This window comes from Babylonia areolata, chromosome 28 (genome assembly GCF_041734735.1).
Source record: "Babylonia areolata isolate BAREFJ2019XMU chromosome 28, ASM4173473v1, whole genome shotgun sequence".
NCBI classification, from domain to species: domain Eukaryota; kingdom Metazoa; phylum Mollusca; class Gastropoda; order Neogastropoda; family Buccinidae; genus Babylonia; species Babylonia areolata.
In genome coordinates, this window is record NC_134903.1 from 17,042,054 (window position 1) to 17,057,485 (window position 15,432).

General features: G+C 40.8%; 1 protein-coding gene across 1 annotated transcript in view; it reads right to left on the reverse strand.

Moving 5' to 3' along the window:
* Window positions 1-14,936, reverse strand: part of LOC143302091 (ATPase family AAA domain-containing protein 3-like) — a 21,409-nt gene extending 6,473 nt beyond the window's left edge. Inside the window, exons 1-12 of the mRNA XM_076616609.1 lie at window positions 14,578-14,936; window positions 13,796-13,872; window positions 12,477-12,638; window positions 10,770-10,839; window positions 9,780-9,945; window positions 8,118-8,187; window positions 7,343-7,498; window positions 6,497-6,553; window positions 5,501-5,626; window positions 3,472-3,596; window positions 2,270-2,321; window positions 699-769 (exon numbers count right to left, since the gene is read on the reverse strand). Of these exons, the coding sequence (XP_076472724.1) occupies window positions 699-769; window positions 2,270-2,321; window positions 3,472-3,596; window positions 5,501-5,626; window positions 6,497-6,553; window positions 7,343-7,498; window positions 8,118-8,187; window positions 9,780-9,945; window positions 10,770-10,839; window positions 12,477-12,638; window positions 13,796-13,872; window positions 14,578-14,803 (1,358 nt within the window). The 5' untranslated portion in view covers window positions 14,804-14,936. The remainder of the gene's footprint in view (window positions 1-698; window positions 770-2,269; window positions 2,322-3,471; window positions 3,597-5,500; window positions 5,627-6,496; window positions 6,554-7,342; window positions 7,499-8,117; window positions 8,188-9,779; window positions 9,946-10,769; window positions 10,840-12,476; window positions 12,639-13,795; window positions 13,873-14,577) is intronic.
* Window positions 14,937-15,432: the final 496 nt, after the last annotated feature.

A 15,432-nucleotide genomic window follows, 5' to 3' on the forward strand; every position in this document is an offset into this window, starting at 1 on the left:
TGAGCTTGTAAAGTGCTCAGAGCTTTGTCTCCGACCCAGGACAGGTGCTATATATGTATCCATATCAAGTCAAATCAAATCAAGCAACAACAAAAAAAGAAAGAAAAGTTATACGGTCGATTAAAACAATATTAAAAACATCAATTCTCCAAGTGCCTCAAATACAGTTCTTATCAAAATCATCTGAAGAGAACCCAAAATATTGTTAAAATGTTGTTAAGACAGTTTTAAAAAGACCACTTCATCACATCTCACTCAATTCAGATGATATTCAAATCAAGTTCAAGATGATGACAGGTATGTTGTGCATGATGTGTGTGTGCATAAAAAGTGAACATGAGCGAGTGTATACATGCAGGTGTGTATGTGTTCTTTCTTTCTTTTGCTTAACGTCTATCCACATTTGTGATTTTAGATGAAAATCCACTATCTTCCCCACCCCACCCATGCCTTAAATCATTTTTCCCTGTTCCTCTCTCCTCAATTAGCATAAAAAAAAAGAAAAAAAAGGAAGAAGAATATAAACGAAATAAAAAAAACAACTAACTAGTCAACCAGCAGAATCACAACAAAGAGCCAATTGGGCTCCAAATTAAACTCAGAACTATTTCAAACACGTGTTGATAATTACATAAGACATTTCTAATGGAAGCATGCCTGTGTGTGTATCTGTTTGTGCAAACACATGACAAACTTACTTTTGTGACTGTTCTCCCGTTCTGTAGAGGAAGGCGTTGAGAGTGGCCCTCATGTCCTCACTGATCACCTCCTGAAAAAACAACAACACAGGTGTAAAATAACTCATCGTTTCCACTACTGGTTAGGTTCTTCTTCTTCTGCATTCTTCTTCTTCTACATGAGTGGGCTTTTACGTGTATGACCGTTTTTACCCCGCCATGTAGGCAGCCATACTCCGTTTTCGGGGTGTGCATGCTGGGTATGTTCTTGTTTCCATAACCCACCGAACGCTGACATGGATTACAGGATCTTTAACGTGCGTATTTGATCTTCTGCTTGCATATACACACGAAGGGGGTTCAGGCACTAAGCAGGTCTGCACATATGTTGACCTGGGAGATCGTAAAAATCTCCACCCTTTACCCACCAGGCGCCGTCACCGTGATTCGAACCCGGGACCCTCAGATTGACAGTCCAACGCTTTAACCACTCGGCTATTGCGCCCGTCACTGGTTAGGTTAAAAGGGTTAAGGATCCAAGAGCCTTTTTCAGCCACTGGGGCAGAGAATTCATACCCTTTGTGTCATTTTCAACAGAAACAAATTTAAAATCTAATCATTTCTTTTTTTTCTTTTTTTTTTGTGCTGCCCCATCATCTGCACCGTTTCAGTGGCATTACTCCCACACCGCTCATTTAGATTCCCCCATACACGGCCACACCCGGGTTTGTCCGTCACAGTTCCAGTGTCGGCAGTCCGCAGAGAACCATCGATGTTAGGAGGCCACACACCAGAGGAGACCCTGCACTGCTGCTGAGTCACTTCGGTGGTGTTCAGTGATGCCTGTTCTGAATTAACTCACTTACGACACCACCTACTAAGCCCCCTACTAATGACAATAATGGCTTAGTTGCGGAGCCAGACTGAGTGAGCGTCCCTCCCAGAGTGAAGACCACCACCACGTCCCTCAAACAACAGCCCCCCATGAATCTGCTGACACTGAAGAAATTGACAGGACTCACCCCAAGCACAGAAGTGGAGGGGTATCGAAACTGAGGTCACCATGAGAGCAGGGCATGAAAGGCCACAGACTTTGAGACTGTTTTGTCTGTATTGATGATGATGGAGGAGGAGGGTGACGATGATGATGACAATGTTGCCATGGAGTTCCATTTTGGTTTGGGACTGCGTGACAAGGCTGTACTCTACGCTTCCTGTCATAATAATACCCCGGCGTTAACCAGGCCCGAGAGATACAGACACTTGCAGTGTTGGTCAGGTAATTAGAGCAACACACCCAAAGATGCATCCTTGAAGTGGATGACACTCAACTGTGTGGTCCCAGTCTCCCCATTTAAGCCCACAGCACACTCAACTCTGGGTAGGAGCCGGTCACGGGCCGAAAAACCCACCTCCGCTGGGATTCGAACCCGCGTCCTCCCAGCCGTCAGTCCGCGACGCTAACCACTTCACCATGGCGGCTGGTAAAGATCTTATTATTTCTTTTTCATAGGTTCTAATACATAAAAAAAAAAGAATAAAAGAAAAAGAATGAAAAACAATCAAAGCAAAGAAAGAACAAATCCACTCACTTTACTTCTCTTGCGTAGAAAAGCATCAGCTTCATCCACAAAAAGCAAAACTCTGAAAAAAATCCAAACAGAAACAAAACAACTAAAGAACAGGCTGGATACTGTCTTGTTTCTTCTGAACAGGGATGTCTCACTACGTCACACATGGACAGGCATGAACATAAAGATACACACCAACTCATACAATACGAACCCCGACATGCATCCTCAGCATGTACTCAGCACCCCTGGTGTTATCTGTCTTAACCCCTTACCTGCTGGATTTTTCTAAAATATACATATATATTTGTTTGTGTGATTCCTGTGTGCCAAGGAAAAAAAGACTGGGTTTTCACCGAAGTGAAGAAAACAGTACTACAAAAGAGATGTGTGCCATGTCCCAAGGCAGGAAAGGGACCTCAATGGTTAAGAATAGCGGCGATATAATATGCCAAATACGCCATTGAGTGTTATTTATTAATTTTTTTTTATTATTATTAAAAAAAAAATTTTTTTTTTTTATGTATTTATTATTTATTCACCCCTTATTTATTTGCTTATTTTAAAATTTTATTTATTCATTTATTTATTTTATTTTATTTTTTCTCAAGGCCTGACTAAGCGCGTTGGGTTACGCTGCTGGTCAAGCATCTGCTTGGCAGATGTGGTGTAGCATATATGGATTTGTCCGAACGCAGTGACGCCTCCTTGAGCTACTGAAACTGTGCTGTTAAACAGGTTTTTTTTCTCTCTCCCCCACCCCCCCTCTTACCTCCCCTGACATGTGACAGGATTCTATACTTAACACTGTTGACTTTTTATTCAGTTGGGCAGTCCTGATATGGCCCTGTGCAGATTGTTGGACTGTAAGCAACAATGTCAATGTCTTACTGAATATTTTTGTTTTATATGATTGAAACGCGCATTGCAATCAAGGAAAGGCGAATACGCTTTCCATTTATTTTTATTTTATTTCACTTGTATCTTAAAAATGTTATATTTTCTAACCTGAATGTTTCCCTTTTACATGATGATTGATGAGTGCATGGTGATCAGGGAAGGGGGTACGTTTGTTTTCATTTCACTTTGTTAATCGTTGATGAGCATTTAAATGTGCCGAACGAAAATTTCATGTTTCAACTGCTTGAAGCAGAAATTAAAGTCTTTCAAACTGAACTGAACTGAACCGAGAGACAAGAGGATTGAACCACAGACCCACTCACCCTCGTCGGCTGGTCTGTGCCCAGTCAAACACCTTGTGCATGGCCGTGACCCCATCCTTCCCCATGGGCGCCACGTCGCCACCTGTCATGATGGCGTAGTCCATGCCCGAGTGACGCGCCAGACTCTGCAAAAACACAACCAACAGTCAACATCTTTGTGACGGGCGCAATAGCCGAGTGGTTAAAGCGTTGGACTGTCAATCTGAGGGTCAAGGGTTCGAATCACGGTGACGGTGCCTGGTGGGTAAAGGGTGGAGATTTTTACGATCTCCCAGGTCAACATATGTGCAGACCTGCTAGTGCCTGAACCCCCTTCGTGTGTATATGCAAGCAGAAGATCAAATACACACGTTAAAGATCCTGTAATCCATGTCAGCGTTCGGTGGGTTATGGAAACAAGAACATACCCAGCATGCACACCCCCAAAAACGGAGTATGGATGCCTACATGGCGGGGTAAAAACGGTCATACATGTAAAAGCCCACTCGTGTGCATACGAGTGAACACAGAAGAAGAAGACATCTTTGTGATGCTCCATACTGCAACAACCAGAGATGCCAACCCCTGTAAGTGTTTGTAGGAACAATCAGGAAATTTGGTAGGAACATTTCGAATTTGGTAGGAACACTTGGACTCTGAGCCACATCAGCAATTCACCGGGCACAGATGCTGTTTGACTGAGACGCAACTTAATTTAACCATGTTCTCTATTGCTCGGCCAAACAATCAAGCAGATTGGTCCACTGATTCAAAGTAAACACGCACACAATTAGATAAGCATCATCATATGAGACCAAGGTTGGTAGTGACTGCACTGGGCTCGTGATCGATAGGTCTAGAGTGTCTGGGTAATGTTACGACAGGAAAGCATGTGACCATGCTATGTAGTTGAAAATGAATTTGTAGGAACAATTTTGACGTTGGCATAACGTCAGATCACACTGCGATTAACAAAATACGGCAAAATATAACAGCTGGCATTTCTGAACAACACAACCAACAGTTTACATCTTTGTGATGCTCCAGACACTGCAACAACACAACTTATAGTCCACATCTTTGTGATGCTCCATACTACAACAACACAACCTATAGTCCACATCTTTGTGATGCTCCAGACTGCAACAACACAACCTATAGTCCACATCTTTGTGATGCTCCATACTACAACAACACAACCTATAGTCCACATCTTTGTGATGCTCCAGACACTGCAACAACACAACCTATAGTCTACATCTTTGTGATGCTCCATACTGCAACAACACAACCTATAGTCTACATCTTTGTGATGCTCCATACTACAACAACACAATTTATAGTCCACATCTTTGTGATGCTCCAAACTGCAACAACACAACCTATAGTCCACATCTTTGTGATGCTCCATACTGCAACAACACAACCTATAGTCTACATCTTTGTGATGCTCCAGACACTGCAACAACACAACCTATAGTCCACATCTTTGTGATGCTCCAAACTGCAACAACACAACCTATAGTCCACATCTTTGTGATGCTCCAGACTGCAACGACACAACCTATAGTCCACATCTTTGTGATGCTCCAGACTGCAACAACACAACCTATAGTCTACATACCCCCCATCCCCCACCGAATTCCCCCCCCTCTTCCGAAAAAAAAAAGAAAAAAAAAAGAAACAGAAGAAGAAGAAAAGAAAGAACCAAAATCTAGCATGCAAACTGTCATGTATAACCTATATTTGTTTCTGAAAAAAAAAAAAAAATCAACATGTAATCCAGTTAAGGCAATTTCACATGATATAATGATCTTGCAATAGGAAAACTCCTACAATGACATGGACGGAAATTTCCATCCTGAGGCACTTGAGGGATAAACCTTTCTTCACTTATTACCATCATATCCTGGGGCACTTTAGGGATAAACCTGTCTTTACTTATTATTAACATATTAAATTACTATCATAAAACCTCCAAAGACAGGTAACTCCAGCCTCTGTGTTCCAAAGAAGCAACAAATACAAACCAGCACATGGCATTACCTACCTTGGCAAACATGGTCTTTCCAGTGCCAGGTGGCCCGTACATCAGAATGTTCCTGTAATACCCTTTGTTCTTCTTTGTGTGTCGGGTTGCTATGGCAATGTCACGTAGCCTTTCTTCCAGTTTGGGCTGAAAGGGAAAAAGAAAAAAAAAAAGTTAAGTCAGTATTAACATTAAAAAAATTAAACTAAAGAAAAATAAGCCAAAACAAAGTTACACATGCAGAACTATCTATATAGTATTACCACGACACAGAGCAGAATCATCAGAATATCACACAAAATATAAAAACAAACAAAAAAAAGAAGCAAGAATGAAAAGAAAAAAGGGGATGATGAGACAAAAACAGGACCCCCCCCCCTCCCCTCCAACAAAGCGAAAAAATCAAGCACCATGCATGGCATGACTTTCAGAGAGACGAGGAACCTGGAAAGACAGAAAGTACTTCTTGCCAGATCATCAGTTATGCCACCAAAGTCGGAGACTAATGGATAGAAGAAGGGGTAGAAAATGGTGCAGAAAGAAGAAATCAATCAATCAAATCAGTTTAATGTTCTCATAAAAAAATACAAGGAAAACTGGCTTGTGGGTGACAGAATAACACAAGACAGTAAATCATTAAAGCAACATTTTGCATTCATAAAATTGCAAAAGTTATAGCATGTTCAAAATGAAAGAACTATAATACATAAAACCACACATAAGTTATTTCTCTCTCACACCCTCTCAAACATCTTCTCCTCCACCCCTGATCGCCATCTTCACCCCCACCACCCTTTCCCTCCTCCACTTTAATCACCCCCCACACAGGCCCCATTCCTCACCATCTCTGGCAACCCCTACCTATACACTTCACAGCATTTCTGATGTCCAAATACACTGATAATACCACTTTTAGTCAACTCCTTAAAAATAATGGACACATGTTGAAACCATTTAACACACTTAAATACATATATGAAAAGATGTTTTAGTTTAAATGTTTTAAATGACACCCACCCTGAGAACAATGCCTGTCAGCGCATCTTCCGGTTTCAACTGCATGTTCTTCACCGTCTGAAAACCAAGTCACATAGTCAACTTTCATATGGCTGTCTGAAAACCAACAAGTCACATGGCAAACTGTTCAGATGACTGGCTGCAGAAAAATCTGAGAGTGCATAGAGATTCAAAGAAATTAACTTCAACCATTTTCAGGTGTGGAAGATAAACAACACATACACACTGAATCACAACTGCAGTCCAACAATGTCAAAGTAAATAAGCATAAACACACATACATCAATAAAATGTTGAGTAAATCAAATTTCAGCATGCTGATAAGTATGTTCCAGATGTGAACAAAAGTCACACACCTTTCCAATATTTCATGAAAGTGCTTAAATTGTGCTTCCTCCTCAACACAAAATAATTTACATAAACCAAGCACTGATGAATGTGACTGATGTTTACTTGTTATCTGTCATTTTGAATTACATTCTTTTTCAGACATTCTAAAACAAAGTGGAAGTCACCCCTTAACAAGATTTCTCCACATGTGCTCTGTGACTTGCCTGCAACTGAGGCCACAAAAAAGAAAGAAGAAAAAAAGAATATACAGATTAATGAATGCAATTAAATTAATATATATACATATAAGGTTATTATGCCTGGAAAGAAACTAGTTCCAACAAAGAAAGAACAATGCAAATTGTATAATTTTCCTCTTGAATAAACAAAAATGAATATAAAAACAGAAAAGGAAAGAATGAAAAAGATTTCTCTTTCTCAAGGTCATAAAGTAACCTGTATTCTGTGCACTGCGCATAAACACACACACACACACACACAAACCATCCTACACACCTTCACAGGATGCTTTAGGGCTTCAATGGCAGTGAATCTTGACGTGTCGCGCACCAGCGAGGGCTTGCCGAGGCGAGACTCGATATACTTGGCCCCGACACCTGTGCCATATTTAGCAGCATACACACCCACAGCCACCATTGTCAGTCCTAGAGCCTGCAAAAGAGATCACGCCATTTGGATTATCATTCAAAAACAGTCTCAAGACTCATCATCTGTTCAAAACTGCCTGTAATTAATTGTTAAATATGCATGTATGCATGTTTGTATGCACAAATATATCATTCGCAATTCACACTGTACCTGTTATGAATGTGTGTATGCATGCATGTTTGTATGTACAAATATATCGTTTGCAATTCATATTGTACGTAGTACGTACTTTTGATGCACTGCCTTGTCATGGTTTGAAAGTTTTCTCACTTTATTGGACTGACCTGCATGTTTTGATGGATATCTCATGTATTGCAGGCAATGTATTCTCATTGAAAATATTGTACTATAAAGTGCTGTGAACAAAATTATTTGATAAGGCAGTTTGTTTTTTTTTTTTTTTTTTTTCAGTTCCACTATCTGCAAAATTCCGGTGCCATCACTCTGATGCCGTATGCATGAATGTGAGAAAGAGCTCAAACGACACGGTTTATGGAAACAAGAACCTAAACACCAGGATGTGTACACCCTGTAACTAAGTTACTCAACACTAAGAGAGACAGACAGACACAGAGAGACAGAGAGAGAGAGAGAGAGAAAGAGGAAGAAGAAAAGCACCCACAGTGGCAGTGACTTTATCCCAGTCAGAGATGAAGGCTTGGAACCCAGTACCCAGTACTGACCCAGCTGTTCTGAAAACACACATCACTCACCATTAACAGTTTTAGTTTCAGTAGCTCAAGGAAGCGTCACTGCGTTCGGACAAATCCATATTCTCTACACCACATCTGCCAAGCAGATGCCTGACCAGCAGCGTAACCCAACACGCTTAGTCAGGCCTTGAGGGGAAAAAAAAGAAAAAGAAAAAAAGGTGAATAAATAATAGATAAGCTTACACAAATAAATAAATAAATAATAATTATAAAAAAAAGAAAAAAAGTAAAGAGTGCAAACTCTCTCCATTCACAAGGTACACAACTTCAAGTCGCCATTAACCCACTGAGCCCTGCACTTGAGCATTGCTTTGGCAACAATATTCGTTTCATTCAAACTGTTTTCACGTTCCCACATATGCAGAGATACCAGCCCCTGTCAAGTGTTTGTAGGAACAATCAGGAAATTTGGAAGGAACATTTTGAATTTGGCACGAACATTCAGACTTCGAGCCACATCAGCAAAAAAGAAACTTTATCTACAAGGCATACAAATACTTGGACCTACCTGCAACATGGTGTAATTGCTACAGGAGCCTGTTTGTAATTGTTACATTAGGTCTGTTTTCCACTGTCCAGTCTCTTACTGGTGCTCTGTTTATACTTCCTCAGGAGATCACCTGAGAGAGGTATACTGTAGCAAGTGTCAGTCAATGACTTGATGCATTCTGGGTAATGTCATGACAGGAAAGTATGTGACCATGCCATGTAGTCAAAAATGAATTTGTTGGAACAATTTGAATGTTGGCGTAACATCAGAACAAACTGCGACCAAGTGTAAAAAATACAGCAAAATCATAACAGTTGGTATCTCTGCACATGCACGTACTACAAAAAGAGGGAACTAACTTGTACAGTATTTCCAGCTGTGTCCACACATAATTTGGAGGAAAAACACTTAAAACAGTATAGTTTCTGTGATTGTTTCCCATCAGAATGGCAGGAAAACCTAAGGCTGCAAACTCCCCAGGGTTGAATGCGTTAACTCTATTATGACTTTCTGGTCATCAATTAGGAGTTGCAGGAGGAAGGTGAAGAATGGTTAACATATATGCCAATACAATGACCTTGAGGATCTGGGTTTGAATCCAAGCCCACGTTTAACTGGAAAATCAAATGGAGCATCTAGTCATTTGGAATAAGCTGATAAACCAAAGTCTCTTGTGCAGCACACATTTGGCACACTGAGAAAGAACCCAAGGCAACGACAAAAAAAAGGATTGTCCTCTGGCAAAATTGTGCTGAAAAAATCCATGGTGATACACAAATGTGTATGCATGCACTCAAGGCCAGACTAGTGTATTGGATTATGCTGTTGGTCAGCAACAGGAGAGGCAAAAAATTTGAAATGCTGAAGAAAAAGAAATGTTTGTTCAACTTAACTCTCTCCTTTTTTCCCCCAAAGAAAACCACCACCCCCACCACCAGTAAAGGGACCGGCTCAAGCTTATCATGGCTTACAATTATAACCATTCCATCCTTCAAAATACTTTAGTTCAAGTTCACTGGCTTTGCAAATTGCAAGTGCACAGTCAGATTTACAAAACGGTTATAATGGTTGTAACACTGACTTGATGGACTCCAGCACAGTCTGCCTGTTCTCGGCGGCCTTCAGTTTGATCTGTTCGCGGATGATGTCCTGGTTCTCGCGGTCCACCTTGGCCTTGCCCCTCAGCTCCGCCTCCAGGCGCTGCATCTCGTTCTTGTGGCGCAGCTCTGCCTCGTGTTCGATGGTCGCTGGGGCAGGGGGAAGGGAAAATAATCATCATAAATTCCTTTTCTTTAAAACTACTACGAATAATAATTTAATTCATAAAGCGTCTCTCCATGTTAAACATGCTCAACTGTGCTGTACAATGTAAATACTGACGTTTAAAACATGCATTTAAACACTAAAATGAAAAAATGAAAAACTTACATGCATAGCCCTTTACACTTACAGTCAGCCAACCAATCACTCAAGCACAAAATTTATTCACACACACACACACACAATCACCACACTCATCATACATATCACATGAAAAAGCCTAAATAATGCAATATCATATCACAAAACAACCAACCAAATAAAAACCACATAAAAACAAAAACAAAGTACAATCACTAAACACGTTTCGTTTATTTATTTATTGTCTGTTCATCTAAGATGATAATATTACTAAACACTAAAACATTAAACATGATGTTTGCATGTATGAGACGAGCAAAAAAAACCTTGCACACATTCACTTTCAACACTGTAATTTTAAAGACATAAATATTCAGCACTACACTTTTCATACTGGACATTTTTCCATGTATTCTCTTTTATTTTCATAACCTCTTCAGTGCCCCATGAAGGATTTTTCTGTGAAGTTCTGCAGAGATACCAAGTGCCCAACGATCAATAAATCTGTGCTCATCATAGCAGGATTTTACCTACAGGTCTCTATTTTTAGTTTATGATTTTTGCAACACACACCAATAGGAAAGTTTATGTATCTACTACAGTTATTCATGAGGAGCAAACCCTCATCCCATTCTCCCTCACCACCCCTGTCAGAAACGAACTAACTTACCTCGTCGAAGGGCTTCCTGTTTTTTCACTGACTCCTCCTGTTTGCGTATGTTGTCTTCATTCATGCGTGCCTGCAGATGGAGATCTTGTGTTTACACAATGCAATCATGTATTTTGTAATTTATAAATTTTCAGTCTGAATGACATGTGGTTTTCTTTACTTGTCAACATTTATTTAATCAAAGAAGATATTGTGAAGCAAATTTTAATGAATGGTTAAACTAAACAAACGTTAAAGGTCCCATACTGCATAGCCTTTTATGACCACTGGGGAGCAGTGAATTCACAGGAACTTTCTGGTGGAGCCCAATCCTCTCCTTGCGTCATTTTACCTTCCCCAACCGAATTCTGGTACATGTACCCATTCATTCCTGGGTGGAGTGAGAAAAATCAAAGTAAAGTGCCTTTCTCAAGGACACACCAGGTCTAAACTGGGGGATGAAAACCTGACCACTGGATCAGAAATGCGCTATAGCAAGAAGTCTTAATAATAAATAAATCCAATACCTAACAGATTCAGCCATAGTGCAGTGAGAAAAATATGAAAAATAAAACATGAAAAAAATATCAAAAGTGTGATAAAAACAACAAAAGAAAGTAATTAATAATAAAAAGATAAAACAAACAGCAGAACACAAGCAATAACATAAATCTAAAACATCAACAATATTAATAAAAAGACCAAAATGTCAACAGCGAACAAAAACAACAACAAAATAAAAGTGTTAAAGGTAGAACAAAAAGAAAACAAAATTAATGGTTCCCTATGGACAGCTGGCGCTGGGACTGCAACAGACAAACCCAGATGTGGCCGTGTATGGGATGTGGGACTCACTCCAAATGAGTAGCGTGGGAGTAATGCCACCGAAACGGTGCAGATGATGGGGCAGCAACAAAAAAAAAAAAAAAAAAACAAAAAAAAAACATCAAGAGCAGAGATACCAAACCCTGTCAAGTGTTTGTTGGAACAATAAGGAAATTTGGTAGGAACACTCAAGACTCCGAACCACATCAGTAAACCTACACAAAGTACAACGAGCATACCAGCTGCCCAAAATGGCGGGCACGATGAACAGATATTTTTCAGTGTACGTTTGGTGAAACTTCTGTTCCTGCCGCTGCTTCTTTACAGCTGACACATCTGTGGCACTGTGTCACTTCCCTGGACTTTGTTCTCTCCGTTTTGAGCCACTTGTTCCTTCCTTGCACTCCACAGCTTAATCCACTGGGCACAGATGCTGTTTGACTGAGACGCAACTGATTTAGCCATGTTCTCTCTTATTCGGGTGAACGATTAAGCTAATTGGTCCACTCCATGCTGTTTCAATGTAAACATGCACGCGATTAGCTGAGTATCATCACATGAGACCAGGGTTAGTAGTGACTGCCCTGGCCTCGTGATTGATAGGTCTAGAGCGTCTGGGTAAAGTTACAATGGGAAAGCATGTGGCCATGCTACGTAGTCGAAAATGAACTCAGTGTACAGTGAAATTGTTACAGTTGGCAGTATCAGTATCAGTATCAGCAGCTCAAGGAGGCGTCACTGCATTCGGTCAAATCCATATATGCTAAACCACATCTGCCAAGCAGATGCCTGACCAGCTGCGTAACCCAACACGCCTAGTCAGGCCTTGAGAAAAACAAAACAACAACAACAACAAAAAACCACACACACAAAAAAAAAGTGGTCAATAAGGTAGAACCGAACCTGCTGCGCCAGCTGGTCATCGTAGCGCTTGCGGGCCAGCTGGTCCTGGTACTGGGCCCGCTGGTTCTGCTGCTTAGTCTCCTCCGTCAGCGTCTTCCGCCGCTCCTCCTGGGCCACCCTCACCTGGTCCACCTTCATCTGCTCCAGCTGCGTCTCATACTCCTGTTCACACACACAAACAGGTGATGGAGATGGTAATTCTTCTTCTTCGTCATTTATGGGCTGCAACTCCCACGTTCACTAATATCGTACATGAGTGTGCTTTTACATGATGACTGTTTTTACCCCGCAGGCAGCCACACTCCGTTTTCGGGGGTATGCATACTGGATATGTTCTTGTTTCCATAACCCACCGAAAACTGACATGGATTACAGGATCTTTAACATGTGTATTTGATCCGCTTGAGTATACACACGAAGGTGGTTCAGGCACCAGCAGGTCTGCGCATATGTTGACCTGGGAGATGAGAAAAATCTCCACCCTATACCCACCAGGCATCATTACCAAGATTCAAACCTGGGACCCTCAGATTGAAAGTCCAATGCTTTAACCACTTGGCTATTGCGCCTGTCAAGATCATTATAATAATGAAAATCAAGGGAAAAAAAAAAGAAAAAAAAGGGAGGGTTTGCAGGCCAACTTTCATGGGGGCCTTCAGTCCCTTGCAGAGAAGTAGGTCATATGACATCATGGGCAGCCCACCACCATGACTGGCTTCTCTGAGTTTGCACTGCCTGTGTTTGGACAACTTTTCGGCAGAGTTTACAAATGGATCTGTTCAAATACTTGATGGCATAAATGTGACAAGTAAGACGCTCAAAGCAAACACAGAAGACTAAAACAAATAGTGGGTATAATCATAAAAGCAAGAATATCTTGTAAACGTGCAAAAATAGTCACCAAAAATGTTCAAAATCTTTTTGTCAAAACAGCGATTTGAATTTCCATGACCCTCAGCATCCTGTGGGGAGAACAAAGACAGAGACACACACACACACATCATTTACATAATCAAATAAAATAAAAAGAAAAAACACTCAACAATGACACACAGTTACAGTACACAATACACTACAGCATACTGTACAGTATTTGTGAATAATACAACAGATTACAATACAAAACAGCACAGTACAAACCCCAAAACAAGACCATAAGCAACTTATGTTGGTGCTGTTACAGTTACTTTATTGTGCTGATGCTATACAAATTCCCACAAAATTTCAATTTGTATACATGTACAGTGATTCAGTTCGACACAAATGGTGTCCCACTGAGCTTTTTAAGTAAAAGAAATTAGAATCCCAATAAAGAATACCTTCATTTGTTTCTGCACTTCCAACTGTTTGGTCAGCTCCTGCTGTTTAGTTAAAGACAGTGCATCTTGTGCATATTCTGCAAAGCAAAGATCAAACAATGTTCATCAATCATCAATTCAATGGCATTAATACATTGACGACTGATTCATGCACACACACACACACACACACAAACACACACTGGACACTGAGATGAACACATACAAACAATGACATGCTTACATACATATGATATTGATAATGCACACAGACACAGTGAAAACACACACACACACACACACACACACACACACAGAGCATGTACATGCATGCACAGAATCAGACACACATTCAAACATCTGATGTGAGATATATATATATATATATATATATATGTGTGTGTGTGTGTGTGTGTGTGTATTTGTGTGTGTGTGTGTGTGTGTGTGTGTGTGTGTGTGTGTGTGTGTGTGAAAAATTAAAACACACTGAGAAAGAGGCATTGCTAGACAGAGAGAGAGAGAAGAGAGAGAGAGAGGGAAAGGGGAGGGGGGGCTCAGAAAGAGACAGAGACATGACAGAAGATGACAGAGAAAAAGAGACAGAGCGCTGTAAAATGTATGCTGCAATCACAACCCAGTCTTGAATCACCTCACTTGACCTCGTGAACCTAAGAGACGGCGACTGAGTGACCTCTGCACCTCATCTTCACAGAGCTACAAAATCCAAAGTATGTAATGATATAAATCTGCTCCATAGTTTGTTCTCTCAAACAACACAAAATCACACCATGTATTTCACTTACTCGACTGTTCCAGTTCTTTTGCAGCTTTCGCAGCTCTTTCCAAAGCTGCAGAGTCGAACCGGTAAGCGTCCATTTGCTTTCCCGATCCCCCGAAAAACCCTCCGCCTTTTCCTCCTTTTCCATCTTCCCCTCCTGCGTCTCCACCCGGTCCAACTGAAGAAGGGGGTACGGGAAACTGTGGGGGGTCCCCCTGCCCCTTATTCCCGACGCCAAATAACCAAGACATGCCACCGGCGATTTGTCGAAGTCGTCAACGAATTTTGTTGCACAGATAACCTTGTGCCGTCTGCTTCACGTGGGCTCCTGACGGAAGTGCAGTCTATGAGCATGCGTACGCATAAATTGATGACGAAATCGCTGGGAGTTTTGTAACACGGGGAAACAACTGTATGTGGCCTGGTATTTTCCAAAGTTGTCGTTCTTCGTTCAAGTAACAAGGTGAATTTTCATGGTGGGGGGGGGGGGGGGGGGGGGGGGGGGGACAACTTTGTATTGCTTGTTATCATCGTTCTTTTCCTAAAGTTGTCATTATTTGACAGTGTACAAAAACTATGGAACTTGTGGACATGTTGATTTTGCAAAACAAATATTTAAACAAAGGCAAACTAAACAACACGGTTTGACTTCTTTTCCGAGTCCAAGTCTACCTTATCGTTAACAGATCTGAATATTACTCATATTCAGTGATAAGAATGATTCCAACAATATGTGTGTGTGTGTGTGTGTGTGTAAAATGATGTATAAGTGTGAACTATGTTTCCTTTTTCAATTTTCTTCTTTTCTTCTTTCCTTCTTTGATAGTAATAACAATTTAAAAAAAAATCAGTAATATTATTCATATGAATGTATTTTAGC